At 56.2% G+C, this 15114-nt stretch overlaps 1 protein-coding gene across 5 annotated transcripts; it reads right to left on the minus strand.

The window, feature by feature from the left end:
* Nucleotides 1-394: 394 nt before the first annotated feature.
* Nucleotides 395-14640, minus strand: LSR (lipolysis stimulated lipoprotein receptor). Of its 5 annotated transcripts, none has more exons than XM_034638317.1 (10): nucleotides 14254-14640; nucleotides 12691-13035; nucleotides 7283-7402; nucleotides 5249-5305; nucleotides 4573-4719; nucleotides 1951-2112; nucleotides 1718-1798; nucleotides 1508-1639; nucleotides 622-1250; nucleotides 395-527 (listed from the first exon to the last, which is right to left on the minus strand). In XM_034638317.1, the coding sequence occupies exons 1-10, from the start codon at nucleotides 14360-14362 to the stop codon at nucleotides 492-494; spliced, it is 1818 nt and encodes a 605-aa protein (XP_034494208.1). In that variant the 5' UTR covers nucleotides 14363-14640; the 3' UTR covers nucleotides 395-491. The 5 variants fall into 5 exon arrangements, with proteins under 5 accessions (XP_034494208.1, XP_034494209.1, XP_034494213.1 ...); XM_034638318.1 differs by having other exon boundaries at nucleotides 1739-1798; nucleotides 14254-14639; XM_034638322.1 differs by lacking the exon at nucleotides 14254-14640 and adding an exon at nucleotides 13991-14155.
* Between the last annotated feature and the right edge of the window lie 474 nt (nucleotides 14641-15114).

Genomic DNA, 15114 nt, shown 5'->3' on the forward strand with positions numbered 1-15114 from the left:
GGGGGACGAGGCAGGCTGCGGGGTTTGGAAACAGTAAAGTAGGTCGGAGTTGGGGGGAGGTGAACGGGGTTGAAGGGGAGAGGAGCGCGCACGCGCGCTCCCGGCGGCCGGTCGGAGGTGCGCGAAGGCGGGGGTCCGGGGCGCATGCGCACGTCTGGGCGGGGCCGGGGCGCGCACGCAGGGCCGGGCGGAGTCAGCGTGGGGCACGTACTCCTGGCCTGGGGAGGAAGGCAGAGCCGGTGCTTTCCTCCTGGCCCGGGATGCGAGTCCTGGGAGAAAGCTGGATACGCGGCCTTTTGCAGACTCGCAGGCACGCACACGCACACACAGACACAGCAGCTGCTCGGGCTACCCACCTCACGCAGCAAAAGAAACACCTCCCTCTAGACACAGGCCTGTGATCATAAGTTTTATTAGACTTAGGGCAAGATCATCATTTCAGTCCCTCAAATTAAAAAAAAAAGTACAAAAGGTACATACAAAACGTGAGATCAGACGATTAAACTTTCCCGACTCAGGGCCAAATTCTGCAAGGGAGAAAAAGAAAGGGTGTGAACTGGGTACAACCAAGAGGAGAGGGTCCAGGAAGGGTCTTAAAGCCAGGAAGGATTGTTCACTCACCTTCTTAAGCCTCCGCTCCCGTGAGGCCTGGGAGTCCGTCTCAGAGTAAGGTGGAGGCGCTGGAGGGTAGTAGGCCGCCTCCTCATCTTCCTCCTTGTAAGGTCGCCTTCTCTCAGCTGGCCCCTTTTTCCTCAAGGCCTCTTCCAGTAGCCGCCCATCATATTGGGGGTCCCCAGACCTAGAGCCATCCTCCCGAGGGTCCCGGGAGCGGTGGTGGCGGGACCTGGGGTCAGCATGAGGGCGTTCTCTAGATCTGAAGTCATCGTAGTGGGGATCCCGGGAGTGTGGAAATTCCCTTGGGTCATCTTGATCATAGAGGTCATCTCGGCTTCGGCTTCTCGGTGGTCCATAGGCTTGACCTCTCCTCCCCCGACTTGGGGGAGACCTCCTCCCGGATTCAGCAGAGCTCGGCCGGGTGAGGTCATCCAGAGCATCCACAGATCGGGCACGGGGCCGCCCGGCCCCCCAGCCACTCCCTGGCCGCTCTGTGGGGGCCTCTTGCTCCCACCGTCTGGGACTCCGAGGGGAATGGCGATCCCATTCCTCATCCCGGATTGGGGTAAGAGCAGGACCTCGGGAAGGCCGGGATCGCCAGTCATCCTCATGGAGGGAGGTGACTTCACTCATGGCTGTAGGGAAGGGGGGTGTCACTGATTGCTGGGAGGTCCGGAACTCCAGGGCCCAGCAGAGTCACCCACTTGGCTCATACACTTTCTGGGAGGACCTAGACTTCTCATCTTTGAAGTATTGACATGAAAGGTGTTGTATACTTCTCACTGCGGCCATGGTAGGGAAGGAGGTACTATGTCCAGGATTTGCAGCAAGCATACCTGGGGCTTCTCCCTCCCCACTCAGGAACCCCTCAAACCGCAAGGCTCCCACTCACCCCGCTCTACACGGCCATTGGGGGCACCAGGTCGAGAAGGGTCAAAGTTGGCCAGCTCTTTCTCCATGTAGTATAGGACCCGCATGGAGTCATCCTGCTGGCTGGCCTGAATCCTGTAGCCGCTGCGGACTTCTAAGGACAGGAGATGGAGGTGATCAGTTTAGGAGAACAGATGCTGAACCAGCCCCTTCCCGTAAAGACGTGTCCAACCTTGTAACAATTGGTTCTCACCAGAGGTCACACTGCTGTCTGTGTCACGAAGCAGGGGTACCTGGGAGCTGTGGCCGCCAACTGAGGGAGATTTGTCTGTCAGTGGTCGCCCACCTAGGGCAAAGCCCTCCAGACCCAGCCTCCAATCCCCTTTCTTCCAGCCCCAGACCCCTTGGTGCCCAAAGGCCCAGCCGACCCCTGCCCCAGCTGCTCCTGGCTCCCCCAGGCCTCACCTGAGCTGTTCCTGTCGAACTCTCCAGGGTACCCGTTGTAGACAGGGCCCATGGGAATCATGGCTGGTGGGGGTGGGGTCTTGGCAGGGGAGAGATGAGCATAGGTGCTGGGGGCGTAGATGCTTGGGACGCCTGAGGTGGCTGCTTTGCCTGCAGCATACACTGGGGAGGACACAGTATGAGAAAGCAGCCAGGAGCCATGCTGCCCTTCGCTGCATTAGAGGGTCTGGAGGGACATGTGCCTGGACCTTCTTCCCAACCCCTGAGCTGTGGGGCTTCCCATGGATTGGCTTCTGCAGAGTTCCAGAGACTTGGGCCCTCAGCTTCATTGAATCCACACCTCCTTTGTGTTTCCTCACACAGGTTTTGGGGCAGGGGAGTACACACTGGCAGCTCACGGCCCCCATCTGGCTAGCCAATATGTCTGTTTGACTGTATGATGGTTTGCCTACATTTGACAAGGTTTTACCTAAAAATCCCAGCTCTCTAGCCACCTCATCAGAAGATGTGGCCACCCTGGGCCTGAGTTCTTACAGAGCAACAGGAGGCAAAGATCCCCCTTTAGATAAAGCCCATGTGCTGGACCCTCTAGCCGGACTCAACTATTGCCCTTTGGCAGCTGAGCCACCATTCCAGAAAATGCATCATGTGGGGTGGGGGGGTTGGGTGGGTAGGAAATCCCATGCCCATTCCCCTCTCACGGTGCTGGGTTCTCCAGGCCCAGATGCAATGGAAATCATTCTGAGGCAAAAGCGTGGGAGCCTCAGAGTTCACTTGCCTCGGCCAAGCAGCCAAGTACCTCCTCAAAGTCCTTCTAGTGTTTCCAACCCCAGGGCCACACCCACTCCCAGCCCGCCCCAGCCTGGTGCCAGGCATGACAGCTCAAGGGCAAATCCTCCTTGCTGCCTTCCTCCCCAGGCAAGAGGCAGGGTTCAGGTGGCTGCTCTTGTGTCAGAGTCACTGGGCCCCACTGAGCAAGTTGCTTCCTCCCTGAGATTGTGAGAGGGAAACGGGAGGCTCAGGAAGCTCCCTCCTCTGATTCACTTTGGAAGCCAAAAGCTCAGCAGCTCAGAGGCCCCTCTGTGGCTTGGGGGAGCTGTCATTTTCTAACTAGCCGTGGGAGTTGCTGGTCCCAGCCGCCTCGGCAGGGGTGTGGCCCCAGCAAAAGTAACAGGGCCTCTGGCAGGGAGTTAATGGGTCCTCTGAGGTATGAGAGTCTCGGGAGGGAAGGAGCATGGCCTTGGGACAGACACTGGCCATCCTGGCCCCAGGCTTCATCAGTGGGGTAACTGCAAATCTGTGGTGGCAGCCCCCTGGGGGTCCCTTCTCACATGTGACTGGGACTAACCCCCACTGCCTGAGGCTGAAGCCCTTAACCGGAAAGGACAAGAGACACAATGGCTGGCATCCGCCTCCAGAGAGCAGTGGATTTTTCTCAGGGCAGCCATACTCTGAGGGACCAGGTTGTCCACTGGTGAGTTCAGTAATCAGGAAATTAGCTAGTATGGATCGACCGGCATCCCTGTGCTGGGTGCTTACACCACAGTCTTCCCTTAGCTCACAACACCTTGTGGGAACCTTATAAAGAAGGAAACTGTCTCAGAGAGCTTGTCTGAGGTCACACAGTGGCCGTGGCACGGCTCCAATGTGCTTCCTGGCCCTTGGTCGTTCCCAGGGCCGACAGCAGCATGGCCAACAGCTAGTGGGTGAGGGGCATTTATGTAGGCTGGGCCCTGCACTAAGTGCGGGCCACGTAAGGGGAAGTTGCTCCTTAGGCTTCTGAGAAGGTAACACAACCAGCCGGGCCTCCAACCTCCACCTGCCTGAGCCTACAACGACCTCCTGGGATTTCATGGTAAAAGCCTCTTGGACTGAGCAGAGGTGTGGCCATCCCCAAGGAGGGGAAATGGGGGTGGTGGCAAAAGGGAGACCCGCCTTCTCCTTTGCTTCCCTCTTCCCTGTTTTGTTGCCCTTTCCCTCTGCATCTGTGGTCCCGCTTCTACCCCCCAGCCTCCCAGGTACCTACTCTGATGTGCTAGAGATGGTCCTTACACATAGTATCTGTGTAAACCGGAGTCCTAGTGTGGATGTGGGTTTTTAAAATTGTATAAATTATATTAGTGCTGTAAACCTTCGTTTGGTTTCTTACCTTTTTCATTTAAGATTTTATTTTTAAAGGGAGCTTTATTGGGGTGCCTGGGTGGCTCAGGTCGGTGTCAGGGTGTCAGGTCTCCTGCTCAGCAGGGAGTCTGCTTCTCCCTCCCGCTCTGCCCACCCCCCCACCCCGACTCATGTTTTCTTTCTCAAATCAATAAAATCTTTGAAAAAGGAAAAAAGGGGGGGAGCTGTACTTTCCAGTGAATGTTTTGTACTATTTGACATTTTTTTTGCCATGTGCATAAATGATGCTTTCAAAACAACTCAAAATAAGTGAAAGTTCAAAATGATGCAAAGTTGGAGTACACGTAAACGATCATCTAAAACTGAAGATCCTCCCTGGCCCACTCTCACCTCATACCCTCCAGACCAGTGGCGCTGTCCTGGGAAGCCAGCACCTGGCTGCCTCCGGCCCCGGAACCCAGGAGGGAGGCCTGCAGGGGTGGGCACGTGAGGGGCACTTACGGGCCTCTGGGCAGCAGCACTTATCCGGGCAGCAGGGGCATCTGACGTAACAACAGCAGGTGTGAGGGCAGCACTGACACCAGCAGATGCCCAGGAGGAGGAAGACGAGGAAGACAGCCAAGCAGACCACGACCACAAACAGCCAGTCTGCAGAGAGAGAACAGGCCGTGAGCGGGAGGCCTGGGAGGGAAGAGGGGAAGAGGGACACAGGGACACAGGCACAGTGGGGCGATGCAGAGTCAGGGGGAGGGCGAGGCAATTCGTGAAGCTTGCCGGGGAAGCTGTGACCCCTGCTGGATTCTCCAGCCAGATGCAGGGGCCACAGCAGCAGACGGACGCCCACCCTCTACCACCCAGGTAGGCCCTGAATTTAGGAACTTGCACTGGGCTCCTCCGGCAAGGCAGAAAACCAGAGGTGACCTGGCTGGAGCAAGAACAGGACGTAGCCACAGAGGAGGGACAGAGAGCCAGCTGCCCAGAGCCCACCTTCTAGAAGAGCACCACAGGCACCAGTCAACAGGAGCCCCCTGCCTACACCCCAGGCCCCTCCTCAGCCAGCCTGGCCCACCCCAAATCCCAGAGCCAGGTCACTAGAGGCCACAGAGGTGGAGTCAGGTGGGGTTAGTGGGGGTCCACGGCGAGCGGTGTTTAGGATGGGGGGGGCTCCACCCCGTACCTTCCATGGGCCCCGCCTGAAAACCAGGTAAGAGCTCTGCCACCCCCGAGGTCCTGCCTGGAGGGACAAAAGAGAGACAGATTATGCTGGCAAGAGCCAGCCCAGCCCACCCCCACCCTGAAGCCACGCTCCAGGCTCTTCAGGGTGAAGGTATGTCCTGAAGCAGAGGGGTTGGTGGCCTAGGAGGGTCCTAACACATGACTCCTGCCCCTCCTGCCCCCGCACAGCCGCCGCCCCAGACCATGTGAGTGCTGTTTCCCAGAAGGCTTCCACCCCATAATTCATCCACTCTCTCATGCCACGGGGAATTCTGTGGCCCCAAAGTGTTCCAGAACACATCCCGTGGGTTCTGAAGTTTCAGCCTCAGGTGTGGGCACCCCATCTTCTCTACATACATGGGTCCTATCACCCTAAAGGGTTCCATCTCCTGTGAGAGGGACAGTCCTGTTCCATCAGGCAGGGTAGGCACAGTGCCCTAGGGCCCATGAAAATGTTTTCATTTTATTTTAAAATCTGAAGGAAAAAAAAGGTAATATATACCGAATATATAATAATGAATTGTCTTTATAGCAATGCGATCATAAAACGTATTAATTTTTTAATACGAAGGAAGAAGCCCATGAAGGCAGAAGTGCCAACAGCCCATAAAAGTCATAGTATGGCCCTGAGTTCCAGCTCATTTCATGCATTCTGTCCCCTGTACAAATTCCGTGGCCCCGCCAGTGCCTTCCCTTAAGTGCTGTCGGTTCTCTGCGCCCCATGAGCATCGTACGTAGCATGGGGGCACCCACACGCCCCCCAGCTCTCCCTCCACAAAGCTCCCGCCAGCAGAGCTCACACGCTCTGCACCACCTGCCCCAAAGTAGGTTCTAGCATGCAAAGCAGGGGCTCGCTCCCAAAGCGTGGTCCTGCCCGTGAGGCCAGGACTGTCTCCAGAGTAACACCAAGTCTCATTTGCCTTTTTCGCGCTGCTTCTCCCACTGGTGTTCCAGAGGCTCCGTGAGGAGTGGTGACCTCATCGCTCTGATGATAGTGGACTGTGTGCTCACGGGCCTTGTGCTTTAAAAGTTTTCAGCTCTCAATTTGTGACGTTAAGCAACTATAAAGATCACCCACAAAAACTTATACACAAACTCTTGGAGATCCTCAAGAGTTTTTTTACAGTGTTACGCAGGTCCTGACGCTGTGTTCTGAGAAATGCTGATGTCGGCTGGGCGTTTGGCCCACGGACACATGGAGCTCTCCGGGTCCCTGCTGCGTGTGTTTCTGTCACCCACACGTGAGCTCTGTCGTGATCAGAACACCCTGGAGCACGGCCCCTGTCATGTGTGCTCGTTCACACATGCGTTTCCTTGCATCATACGTGTGATGATGGCAACATACAGCCCCGCAGCGCCACACTTAGAGCACGCGCCTCCCAAGACTCCGTGTGTTGGCTGAGAACAGAGCATCTGGCTAATGGCAGGGCCCTTCCGCACACGGCACGGGGGCCTCGCGGCCAGACCCGGGGGGGTCTGCTAGTGGATACCCCACCCTGCCCTTGAGCATGTGGCGGTGGCCTCACTGTGTCAGCCACACGACGCCATCCCTGTGGGGCACAGGGTGAGGTTCCTGAGCTTTGGCAAGGGACGCGGGATGAGCTGCGGCCCTGGGGATGTGGCAGGGGGTGCGGGGGGTGGGTCCAGCCTCCCCTCAGTGAGACACCCCATCTTCCCTCCACACTCAGTGCCAATTAACTCTGAAAATTTGGATTTAAAAAAAAAGAGAGACGGGGAAGAGGTAGAGTCACAGTTCTCTCCACTCTCAGTTTGGCTCTGGCTTATTTGACATGTTGGGGGGAGGGGTCCCTGCCTGGGGTGCAGGGCACAGAGAAGCCCCAGTGACTGGCGATGCCACGAGAGGAGAGCAAAGCAGGCGACAGAGTCCAGAGAGTGAGCTGAAGGGCAGAGGGCAGACACACAGAAGTGGCTGAGGAAGGGGCCCTGATCCCTGTTCCCGACCCCTTCCCAGGCCCTCAGGGCCCAACCCACTCACCCAGGACGATGAGCTCTGCGTAGGCCTCGTTGTTCCCCTGGAGGTCCTGGGCTGAGACCACGGAGCAGTAATACACACCACTGTCCCCCCAACCGGTCTGGTCAAAGGTCAGGTCAGCGTCTGCAACAGGAGAGGGGTGAGGACACCGTGGGGGGAGAGGACCAGAGCCTCCCCACAAGCATATCAGGAAGGAATGGGGCAAGAGAGCTGGACTGTAGAGGGACCAAGGGGACATTCAATCATTAGTAGCAAGGGTGTCCTCCGTTCAGGCTCTTGTAAACACTTAACACAGGGTATTTCAGCAAGTCTGTGAGGTGGGTCCTGTTACCTTTCCTGTCTTGTCGGGGAGGAGAGGTCTGGCAAGATTACAGAATCGGCCCCCTCACAGTGTCGTCAGTGGTGGAGCTGGATGGGCCGACTCTAGAGCCTGGGCTGTGGATTTCTAGCCATCCTCGTACCCCTCCTCCCCGGAAAGGTAACTCCCCCGACATGAAGCACCCCACGGCCTGGCGTAGCCCCAGGGGCCAGAGGCCTGGGTGGCGAGGCAGAGATAAACAGGCCACATTCCAAGAATCAGGTGGCTGCCCAGGCACCAGAAAGAGTGGCTGTGAGAGGGAGACAAGGGCCGCCCCCGGTTCCTGAGTCGTCAGCCCCACATTCCAGGTCAGGGCCAGGGCTTGGGACGCTCAGGCGGGCAAGGAGCCCATCAATTAGGGCAGTAATGAAAGTCTTCCAGCACATCCGGTTTCCTCTCTGCTCCTCGAGCCCTAATTAGTTAAATCCCTTCGGCCATTCACTCACGTGGGACCAGGTGGGACCACGGGCAACTCATGGAGGACGGCAGACCGGAAGGGGCCGAGGGGAGCACCCCCCAGAGCTCCCCAGCCACTCTTGCTCCCTGGCTCCTGCTGACCTGCCCCCCGGCCCCAGCACCCACTGCCCTTCTCTATGCCGGCTGGGAGGGTAGTAACTGTATGCGCCCCAGTCTGCACCACCCGGCACCCACCAGGGCACCAGTCCGTTGCTGAGGTAACGAAAGAACAGAAGTCTTCTTCCTTCTTCAAAGACCTCACATCTACAGAAAAGTGCTCCTGGGGTGCCTGGGTGGCTCAGTCAGTTAACCATCTGACCCTTACTTCGGCTCAGGTTGTGATCTGAGGGTCATGAGAGCGAGCCCCACATCAGGCTGCGTGCTCAGTGGGGAGTCTGCTGGAGATTCTCTCTCTCTCTCTCCCTCTGCCCCTTCCCCATGCTCATACTCCCTTTCTAAAAAAAGAAAGAAAGAAAGAAAAAGGAAAGAGAAAGAAAAATCCTCCAGCCGATGCCTTCCTACACCATTCCAAGTGTCTAACCCCAGTGTGTAAGGCCCTTGGCAAGATTGGCTACTGGTTACACCAGCCTCAACCCTGCTCTTCTCCTTCCCTCGCCAGACTCCAGACACACTGGCCTCCAAGATGCTGGGCCCATCGTGCCAGGGCTCATGCTACTCCCTCTGGCTGGCACTGGGCTCCCTGGTGCGAACACGGCTGCTCCCATCCTGCAAGCATAATCTCCACCTGACTACAGAACTGTCAGCCAGCTTAGGGACTGACCCTCCATGACCCCACGCCCAGGAGAATGTGGGCTCCACGCAAGCAGAATCTGGCCTCTCTTGGCCACTGCCAAGTCCCCAGTGCTGGACACTGGGGCTTCGCCAGGACCTGGAAATGAACCCCTTCCCTCTTCATGCTCCCCTTTCTTAGCTCTTGTCATCTATTCCAGCATTCTGGACACACGGCTATACTCAAATAGGCACCTGCGGGGCCCCTGGGTGGCTCAGTCGTTAAGCGTCTGCCTTCAGCTCAGGGCGTGATCCCAGGGTCCTGGGATCAAGCCCCACATGGGGCTTCCTGCTCTGCTGGGAGCCTGCTTCTTCCTCTCTCTCTCCCCCTGCTTGTGTTCCCTCTCTCACTGGCTGTCTCTCTCTTTGTCAAATAAATAAATAAAATCTTAAAAAAAAAAAAAAACCAAATAGGCACCTGATACACTCATTCAATATTCAACACGTAATTACCGAACGCACCCTACGTTCCCGGCAGCATCTGAGGCACCTGGTATACTGGAGAACGACGGCTCCCGAAGTCTGATCTGTGGAGCCTGGGGTTCCCCCCAGATGTTTTCAGGGCATCCTTGAGGTCAAAGTTTTTATAATAATACTAAGATGTTATTCGCCTTTTTCACTGACACGCTCATGCGTGTGCCCTGAAGTCTTCCAGAGGCTACAGGGCATGTGCTGTCACAATAAATCGAATGCAGAGCAGCTCTGAGAACCCAGCTTCCTCTATTCAGGCCGACTTGAAGGACATGTGCAAAAATATAAAGCTAAAGCAAGGCCATACTTTTCATTAAGGTTTTTTGCTGTGTTTTGGAAAACATGGCTATTTTTCATAAAAAGCATATGATTTATGTTAACCTATAATGAGTTTGTTACTGTCATCTTGAATATTTTTCAAACTTCTCCCAGTTTGCTAGTTATAAAAATAAGGTTCTGGGAAGAATTTAAGAGTGGGGGGAAAAAAAAAAAAGAGCATAGAGCCCCCCCAACCAACACGTTTGAGAAGCACTGCAACAGAGAGCAGATATAAATCCCAGCTCTTATGGAGCTCAGATCCAAACCGGGAAAGAAAGACCAAAGATGTAAATAGATCACATATCAGATGGTGATAAGGGGTATGGAGAAAACCGATCAGGGAAGGCAGACAGAAAGTACCAGAGGGGAGGTGGGAGTTGTACAAATTTAAGGGGTGACCAGGGGAAGCCCTTCATGTAAGGTGACCTTCCGAGGAGCCGCAAAGGGGTGGAGGACACGACCCCTCCGTGGTCACGCATCTACCCGCTGAGTATCGAGCTCTCTCCGTGCTGGGTCCCTATACACGTACTCTTCCATCAAATCCTCATACAACGCTGAACTACATGCTCCCCAATCTTCCTGATTCTCCATTAACACCCCGTCGGCCCATCGATTTCCCACCTATATCCTTAAATCAGACTCCAACCACGTCTCTCCCCAATCAGAGCTCAGGGGCAGGTCCCTGCGCAATGCTGACGGCTTGGATGAGAACCCCAGCTACTGCAAAAGTTCCTAGGCCAGGAGTTGAAATCTGGGCTCCAGGGGTCCGGATCCCAGCCTCAATGTGTTTTGTTTGGCCTGCATAATGTTTTCAAAACCCACAAAAAATATGGCCTTCCAGCTTCTTTTGATCAATTCTAAGGCCTGGGCCCACCTCCTTCCTGCAAGGCACACCCTGTTCCCGATCTGTGTCTGGTCCTGACATCCCTTGGGCTGGTCATTGCCCTCATTGTTTCAGGTGCCAGGAGAAGATGTGGGTTTTCCGCTGAGAACAGAAGCCGGGTCTTGTCCATACCCCTGGGCCTCTGCTTCCTTATCCACGTAGAGCAGAGGCAGCCCTCATCTCAGGGGTCCCAGTAGCCCCAAGCAGCCTGACGAGGCAGAAAGAAGGCTCCTATCCCCGTGCTCTGTGTCACCTGGAGCAGGGATGAATGGAGGGGTAGCAGGAGCCACCCTGGGCGGACGGACCCCGAGGGTGCGCACCATTATAGTTTGCCTAGGGACAACTTTCAGTTAAAACCTGGACAGCTGGTGACCCCAGGAGCACCAAAAGGAGGTCCACTTTTCTCCATCCTCAAAGCTGGAATGGAGGAAGCCCCCGCGGCTCCCGGGTTTCCTGAGAGGACGTACACACAATGGATATTTACAAATTACAGCCTGTATCCCACACAAGAGCACGTCAAGGCAGCCAAGCCGCCGGGCCTCTGGAACACAAAGAGTCTACCCCCAGGAGAGCCTGAGGGTCATTCTGGAACTCAGCAGAGGCATGATTCCAGCCAGCCTTCAAGGGCACTCTCCATTTTTTGGGGTGTCCTGCCCGGGCTGCTGGGCCATCATGCCTGGTCCAGGCCCGAGAGGGCAAGGAGTTATAGGGGAGGGGCCTGTCCAGGCCGAACCCCCAAGAAGCTCTCCCACCACCAGAACAGCAGGATACTTCGAGCTGAGCTGCTCAGGAAAATTCAGGGCAAGCAGGTCCCATCCCTCCCGCCAAACACGACTGAAAGGCTGGGTCCCTGGACGCCTGCCTTTCATGCATGGTCTCTAGAAGGAGTGAGGGAGTGTGCTCCATGGGGTGCCTGGTCTTTTGGGGTCTGCAAAGGGACGCTCCCTTCCCCACTCTGTCCCCATGCCCAAGATTAAACTCTAATCCCTATCTGAGACAGTGAAAGGCTAAATCCATTAAGTGGTTTGAGTGTTCATCCCTCGCCCATTGCAGCCCATCGCCTTCCTCAAAATTCTTTAGGGTTTGGTCCTTTTAAAATCACATTTGCAAAAGATCTTACACCCCTCTGAGTCATTCTATACTGCACATGGCCCCAGTTGGCTTCCTTTGTAGCACTTAGTACTCCCTGAAATTCTCTTACTCCTTATCTACCTGTTTACGGCCTGCCTCACCCCACTAGAATGTCACCTTCTTGAGGGCAAGGACCTTGGCTGTCTTGATCACCACTTACATCCCCAGCACCAACAGCGTCTGGCACTTGGGAGATGCTCGGTAAATACCAACAGAATGAATGAACGACTCCTGTGAGTGTAAAATGTGGCCACTGAGGACTCCACGGGACAAAGTGTGCTTAAGGTGCCTGGCAAGTCATTAAAATCTCTCATCTAGCCCGTTTACTCAAGTGACCTCCTTGGTGAGCCCTTTGTTGACCACCCTGGGCAAGTAAAGGGGTTACAAGCTTGGAGACGAGACCCAAAGTGGCCGACTTAGAATCTCAGCTCTGCTCCCAGCTTTGTGACCCTGTGCAAGTTGCTTTACCTCTCTGGACCTCAAATGACAACAGAATCTACTCACACAATCACTGTGTGGTCTAAATGAGCTATTCCACATAAACCTGGATAAGAGCCTGGCACATAGAAGGCCCTTTCTAAGTTATTACATAAATTTTACTTATTGTTGCTGGCATTCGTATTATTATAGAACCCCTGCCTCTCTTCATTACCCAGTTTTATGTTCCAAGCACTTGATAGCCTGTGTTGTGCTGTTCATCTTCCACCAGGAGGGAAGGGATTTGATGAATGTGTTTACTGCTCTATTTCCAGCTTCAAATAGCACCTGCATATCTTAGGTGCTCAATAAATCTTTGTTGTTAAATAAAGCATGGATGGATGGATGAATGAATGGATGGATGGATGACAGGAAGGAAGGAAAGAAGGAAGGAAGGATCCCTCCCTCATGAACCTTTCGGGCACTGGTGCTCAAGAGCTGCCAGGTGGGGACACGAGGTTGGGCACAAGGGAGCCCGCACCACCACCCCAGCAAGCCCCGCCCCGCCCTCTGCCCCGCCCCACATACTTCCTGTGATGGTGATCCTCCGGCCCTGGTAGTAGTCTCCCAGGGTCACGGCACTGCCCTGCTTGGTGGCCACGACCCTGACAGTGCGCATGCTGTCCTGGCACTCCACATAGGGGTTGTAGCCTGGGTTACCCGCTGCCAGCTGGGCATTGAGCTGGTTGTCAGCGCTGGTCGGGGAGAAGGCATCGGCGATGCGGTCCCGGCAGAAAGACTTGTACTTCCAGATCACGATGGGTGCTGTTGGGGTCGTGGTCAATTGGTAGGTGCAGGGCAGGGTCACGGGCTGGAATAGGATCACCACGTGGTAGGGGTCTGACACCGTCACCTGGATGGCGCTGGCAGGGGCTGAGGGCGAGAGGAGAGTTAGCAGAGCCTCTGTGAGCTCAGGGAAGTACTACAGTGGGAAAGAGCAACAGCACTTCTCACCCGCTTGACATTTACAAGTGTAATGGCTTTACAGAGTGCCTAGCACACATTGTTTCTTAATCCCTGGGACCAGAGAGGTAAGCTCCGATAATTGTGCCCATTTTCTAGACCCATGGGCTAAAGTGGCAAGTACAAGGTCGTATGGCCAGATTTCTTGGAACATCCCGTCCACCCCTCTTCCCAGAGCGTGGCCTCTAAACCCAGCTCCCTCTTCCCTTAGCCATTCTCTCATGGAAAGGACCTCTCTCTGTGGCCTGTCCAGGAAAGCGCAAATGACCACAAAGCCACACGCTCAAGGCCCTACTGCAAAAACAACTACGACAGGTTGCAAGTTTCACGGGGCTTTGTGGATGGTGGGGGGGGGGCGGTGGGAGCGGAATTCTGGAGTTGTTTCACCGAACTATTTAGCTAGGGAGTAGGTAAAGCCCCCACATTGTCTCCATCAGCGTCCCACCTCACCCTACCCAAAGCCATCTCAAAGGAACACACCAAAAGTACTTGGGGAGAGATAAAGTCTCCTCCACCCCCCCCCCACTCAGCCCACCCAAACACACACCAGATCCCGGTGAAAGCTTGCCAGCAGAAGATGATTTCACACCAAGTCCATATTCATCTTACCAGACCCTTAAGCAGATACTTCGGGACATGGGTGGGACTCGGGGCCGGAGAGTCCCTAGTCCTACACCCACCCGAGGCCTGGGCACGGCTTCCTGAACTCTCAGTCCAGGAAGCGTCTGATCCAGCCCTCGAGTGCCCACTCCCCGTTACCCCAAGATTTAGAAATCTTGGGGTGCGCCCAAGTCCCCATCCCGGCCTTTCCCAGTGATCGGGTGGTCCTTCACCCCTACACCACAAAGGGTCCTGTTCTCCTTACCGCTCCAGGGTTCGCGGTCCGGGGAGTTTCACTTCCTGCTATCTCTGAACAAGGGCGGGGGAGCGCTCCCTGACTCCAATGGGAACTTCCCCTCACTCTGGCACCCAAGGGATTTCCCGAGACCCTGGGAATCAGGAGATCCTAGTCTCGGCTCTCCCCCTCCCCCAGCTCTCCAGCCTGCTTGACGGTGAAGAACTCCATCCATCCCCCTTCTATAGTGCCCTCCCGCCGTTCCACCGCACCAGAGGCCCCGCTCTCTGTACCTGTGCACAAGGTGCTGAGAAAAAGCCACACGAAGACGACCGCGCCCCAGCCCCGAAAGGCAGGGTACGGGCCCACCCCCCAGGACAGCCCGCGGGCCACAGGCGCCATCGCGGCCGTCTGGGCGCGTCCGGCCCGCGCGTCCCCTACTTGGTACCGTGAGGGTAGGGGGCGCGGCGCGCACCAAGGCTGAGAGGGGTGAGTGCTCCTCCCCTTCCCGCTTCCGTTCCTTGTCCCTATTCCAAGCCCACCCTGCCCTGTTCCAGGGCTTTAATGAGAGGAAACAACGTGGGTGAGGAGGACGCTTCCAGCTTTCGCGGAGAAACTTGCCTCACCCACCGTGGCTCTCCGAGCCATTCCACCCCCCGCACGCTCTGGGGAATGGATCGGCCCAGGTACACCGGGTGAGAACAGAGGGCTGGGCCAGGGGGTGGGCGGCGGGGAGGGGCTCCTCCACCTCCCTCCCCGGAAGTGGGCCGACCCAGGTGCGCTCCGGCCCCGAGGGTCGGAACCAAGTGACCAGCCCGCCGGGAGGGCGCCTGCAGACTGGGGATCCTGTCCCGCTCTCTCCTTCCCCGGGCGGAGCCGAGAAGAGTGTAACTCACGGGAACCGAGGCTCAACTGCGGTGATTCACCTGTTGAGGGGGGCGGGCCCCTCCCTGCACCTGTCCCCGCTCTGCCCACACCCCTCTCCCGGGCTGGCGATGGACCCGCCTAGGTACACCCTGCGGGGAGGGGCGAGTCTAAGCGAGCTTTGGGCGGGGAGAGTCTCCCGTCCAGGGGGACCGAGGCGCTAAGGACCTCTTGTGCCTTCCACTTAGATGACTTAAAAGACCGACGGGAGTTTCCGGAAAGGAAGCTCT

The sequence above is a fragment of the Ailuropoda melanoleuca genome, chromosome 12 (assembly GCF_002007445.2).
Source record: "Ailuropoda melanoleuca isolate Jingjing chromosome 12, ASM200744v2, whole genome shotgun sequence".
In the NCBI taxonomy this organism is placed as follows: domain Eukaryota; kingdom Metazoa; phylum Chordata; class Mammalia; order Carnivora; family Ursidae; genus Ailuropoda; species Ailuropoda melanoleuca.

What these genes read in the sequence shown, in the direction of transcription:
- LSR (XM_034638317.1), bottom strand. Translation starts at nt 14,362, where the DNA reads ATGGCGCCTGTGGCCCGCGGGCTGTCCTGGGGGGTGGGCCCGTACCCT. An exon ending in TCTCAGCACCTTGTGCACAG is followed by an intron (nt 13,036 to 14,253) that starts GTACAGAGAGCG and finishes TCTCGCCCTCAG; the next exon opens with CCCCTGCCAGCGCCATCCAG. An exon ending in TCAGGCGGGGCCCATGGAAG is followed by an intron (nt 4,720 to 5,248) that starts GTACGGGGTGGA and finishes CTCTCTCTGCAG; the next exon opens with ACTGGCTGTTTGTGGTCGTG.